The following is a 4,128-nucleotide window of genomic DNA, read 5'->3' as shown; positions in this document are numbered from 1 at the left end:
ATTGTTCATATTTTACTTTATAATTATTTACAACCGGTCATACAGGTAAAACACGAACAATTTCAAATAATTCAAAAATATATATCTAGCATGAAAAAAATTTCAGTAACTAAATACGGATAAAATTAAAAGTTTATTAGTGATTAAATTCATCATCCCATAAAAATCTATTATCATTGTCGACATTAAACTTTTATACACTCGATATTGGTTAAGATTCTTTTATCGTACAATGAATAGGGTGTGTTTTGTTTTCTTCTATTGGAAGTAATTTTGTTGAGATCGATAAGAAAAAGTAAATCGTCGATTTTCTTCTTCATATACCGACATTATCATTCATCCCTACCAGTACCATACGCTGTTTGCCGACTCACATTCACATCCTGACCCCATAACCCTAACCCTAACCCAATCGATACCATCAAATAAATGTAAATTGAATGAATGAATGGATAACCTCGAATATATTCATTTTAAATTCCAACTCACCACAATTCGATTCTACGCATCTATCTATATAATTATAATCCAAACCCTTATCCAATTCATCTCACTTCACACAAATTTTATATCTACATTCCAAAATATGGCATTTTCAACTTCATCTTGCTTCTTCACTTCCCCCAATTTCTCCACCAATCAACACCCATTAACGCCGTCAACCTCCGCCAGAAGCGCCAAATCTCGGATTTCAGCCACTTACGCAACCGCCACTCCCAGATCTTCACGCATTGCTACCCAACAATCGTCACTATACGAAGTGCTCGGGATCCAAATCGGAGCTGATACGGTTGAGATCAAGGCTGCGTACCGGAGATTGGCGAGAGTTTTGCATCCGGATGTAAGAGACCATGATTCGTCAGCTGATGAGTTCATGAAGGTGCATTCTGCCTACGCGACCTTGTCGGATCCAGGAAAACGAGCCGATTATGATCGGAGTCTGTTCGGGAGACAGAAAGTGGCTGTTAGGAGCTCGTCGTCGTCGGCGGAATTCACCGGATACAGTGGCCGGAGATGGGAAACAGATCAGTGCTGGTAGTTTGAGGTGGAGATTGGTGTCTGACTGTTTGTATGTACATATGTAGTAGCTCATAGATTAGCTTAAAACTGAATTGCAATTTACTTGGCCATATTTCAAAGCCATGGTATTGAATATTCAACATCGAAGTAAGTAAGTAAAGTACAGATATTGATGAACGATGAACGATGAACGATGATCATGATCTATCATATTTAGATATTTGTAAGTATATTAATATTTAATTTTGTTAAGTTATTTAACGTGAATTGTCTATTCGGGATATAGAATGAGAAGACAAATGATTGAGACAAAAGTATAGATACTTTAATAATGTAATGTAATATTAAAGAAACATTTGAATTAATATGATTATAAACATTATAATTATGTAATTGGAAATTATTTTTTGCTTAAATTGTAATCCAAAAGAAAATCTAACTGCATTGATATGTTCTCTTATCTATTTTGTCATGTTGGTAGACACATGATATCTATTGTTTTCTCAAAACAATGTAGAAAACCATTTCTTATAATTTATTGAATGATAACAAAAGCAAGATCTGGTTACTTTACTGAAGTGAAATTTGAAATATTCACACCATATACCGTAAGATTTGTAGAATAAATGTATATGATCCATTTTCCATTTGCTTATAAAAAAACCATCGGTGACTCTGAAATATTATGTAAAGGTTGTACACAGAAAATGTTATAGAATTTGACATTTTAGACTTTCAATTAGAAATATAATCAAAAGCAAAATTTGATTTACTTTACTGAAGTGAAACTTGAGATATTCACAAAAAAAATACCATAAAGTATTGTAGAATAAATGCATATGACCCACCTTTTATTTGCTTACAAGAAACCTCTAGTGACTTTGAAATACTATGTTTCGAATTAATTAAAACTATAAGAGGTACTACTTATTCTGACAGAATACGACAGAAAATGTTATGAAATCTAACATTTTAGACTTTTAATTAGAAATAACATTGTCGATGTATTTTTTTCTAACATAGATTGTACATAAAATGGGGTCGGTCGGACATTCCAGACAATTATTGTGAACTGGTATTTTGTATTCGTGCATGTGCTGTTTAACGTTTAAACGTACATATCTTTACCACCACAAATATAATTTATCTATGGCTAAAACGAGTTCATCATGCAATTTTGGAAAGAAAAAAAAATCTCGAAGCAATTTTCCCTACCAAGAAAGAATTTCGACCGATTTGAGTTCTTGTTTGTCGCACTGGGAGTCTAGGTTGTATGGTAAGATTCAATTTTAATACATAACTTGTTGGTTGTAGTTCGATGGTCCAATAATTTATAGGTTCAGACGTTTACAAACTACATACAATCACTTATGCTTATAGTTAGCTACACCCATTAAAGTGAACTAATTAGGCATCATGTTCTTAACGACTCCCGTGTTATTAACCTTTTGAAAACGTAAGTGCACATTTTTGATTTTCAAATGCTATAAACAACCAAAAGCTTGATTTAGTTCCACGAAATCATAAAAGCTTTAAATTCTAACTAAACCTTTAATAAATATAAATGATAACCAACTATCTTTCAATTTGATTTAGCGAATCAAACATATGACATTGAAATGAATTTTAATAGATCAAAATCCAGATTATGTAACTAGTGCTTGAAACTTCATTAAAGCCATAAGTTAAAGATGAAACCTCAAATTAGATCCATAAGGTGTGATTACTAACAAATGATGGATTTCTTAACTCAAATAAAGCTTATAAACATCAAAGCAAGCTTGAAAACTACATTAACTTCATGAGAACAATTTCAAATTCGGATTTCCACCATTGTTAGGGTTTTAAAACTTCAAAAACTCATTTATGCTCAAACTCAAGTTAAACATGTTTATAATAAAAGAAGACTAGCAGCCTAATGATCAGTACTAACTCATTCAAACATCTCTAATATGTTTGATTTTCAAATTGCACATTTCTCCAACATCCTAACTCAAAAATAATAGAATTAAGATGATGCTACATTTCCGAAGTCCCTAACTCAATTCTAACACTAAGGCTTCAATCTACACTTATATTGTCCTTGAAATGCTTGAAATCACCATTGATTTCCTTTCCCTCTGTCTAATCTCATTTTTGAAAATGGGTGAAATGAAAAAGAATGTAACTAGCTCATATTGTTGGTAAATTGATAATTTACACCCTTAAACCTCGTATTTGCCTATTTTGACCACCATTTGGCTTTTATTTTTTAATTCTAATCCCCCCTAACAATGTTGCTACCACTTTTGGTCCAAAGATGGTTATTTTATCTCAAGTCATGATCAATTACAACAAAATGTTTAAAATTGAGTTTAAACGACACTAGTAAAGAGCTATTGAAAAAGTAGAACTATTACAACGAAATGTTTAAAATTGAGTTTTGAAGCCATAAATTCCAAAATAAAATGAACATTTATGCTTCTTACAAACAACCAACAAAAAAAAGTAACTATGTCATCAAGAATCTTGTTGTGTCTAGGTCTAATATGATAAAAAAAAAAAAAAAACTCATTTGTACTTGAAATTGCATAAACACACTCTGAGCAATAGAAATAATCACATCCAACACAAGTCACTGAGTCAACGACAAAAGAATCGGGTACACATGACCTTCAAAATCGTCATCTGTGACGAGAGAAACAAGAGCTTACATCATAGGAGTGCCCAAACTTCAGCATCATTGTTTCATAAATTTTACGCTTTAACTAGATTAACTATTAATATTAATAAATTATGTATTTCTCCTTTCAAACTAGATAATAAATATTTTTATTGTTAATTTCTTTTTTATTTATCCATTTATATTTTTACCTTTTTTTTTTTTTCAAAATTAAACTTGTACCGGGAAAGAATTTTATGTCGAAAATGAAGATGTTAAAAAATAAGTTTCTTTCGAGAGCCTTGAGATAGTATTCAATAATATAATATCCTCGTAATAATAATATATAAAAATATCTAATTCATTATAAACGGCTCAAAATTAGAACATATTGGACAAGTCCTTATTTTGTAGTACCCCAGGAAGGTTTACTTGGGATGATACACCAATTTCAAACAAAATCAAAT

The 4,128-nt window shown here is 31.2% G+C and overlaps 1 protein-coding gene across 1 annotated transcript; it reads left to right on the top strand.

Moving 5' to 3' along the window:
• Positions 1-473: 473 nt before the first annotated feature.
• LOC145069879 (chaperone protein dnaJ 11, chloroplastic-like) lies at positions 474-1,197 on the top strand. Its single transcript, XM_079016824.1, has one exon. The coding sequence runs from the start codon at positions 587-589 to the stop codon at positions 1,037-1,039; it is 453 nt and encodes a 150-aa protein (XP_078872950.1). The 5' UTR covers positions 474-586; the 3' UTR covers positions 1,040-1,197.
• The last annotated feature ends 2,931 nt before the right edge of the window (positions 1,198-4,128 follow it).

Source organism: Lactuca serriola, chromosome 8 (genome assembly GCF_051521515.1).
Source record: "Lactuca serriola cultivar US96UC23 chromosome 8, Lser_US96UC23_V15, whole genome shotgun sequence".
Lineage (NCBI taxonomy): Eukaryota > Viridiplantae > Streptophyta > Magnoliopsida > Asterales > Asteraceae > Lactuca > Lactuca serriola.
This window is presented reverse-complemented; position numbering and strand designations above follow the sequence as displayed.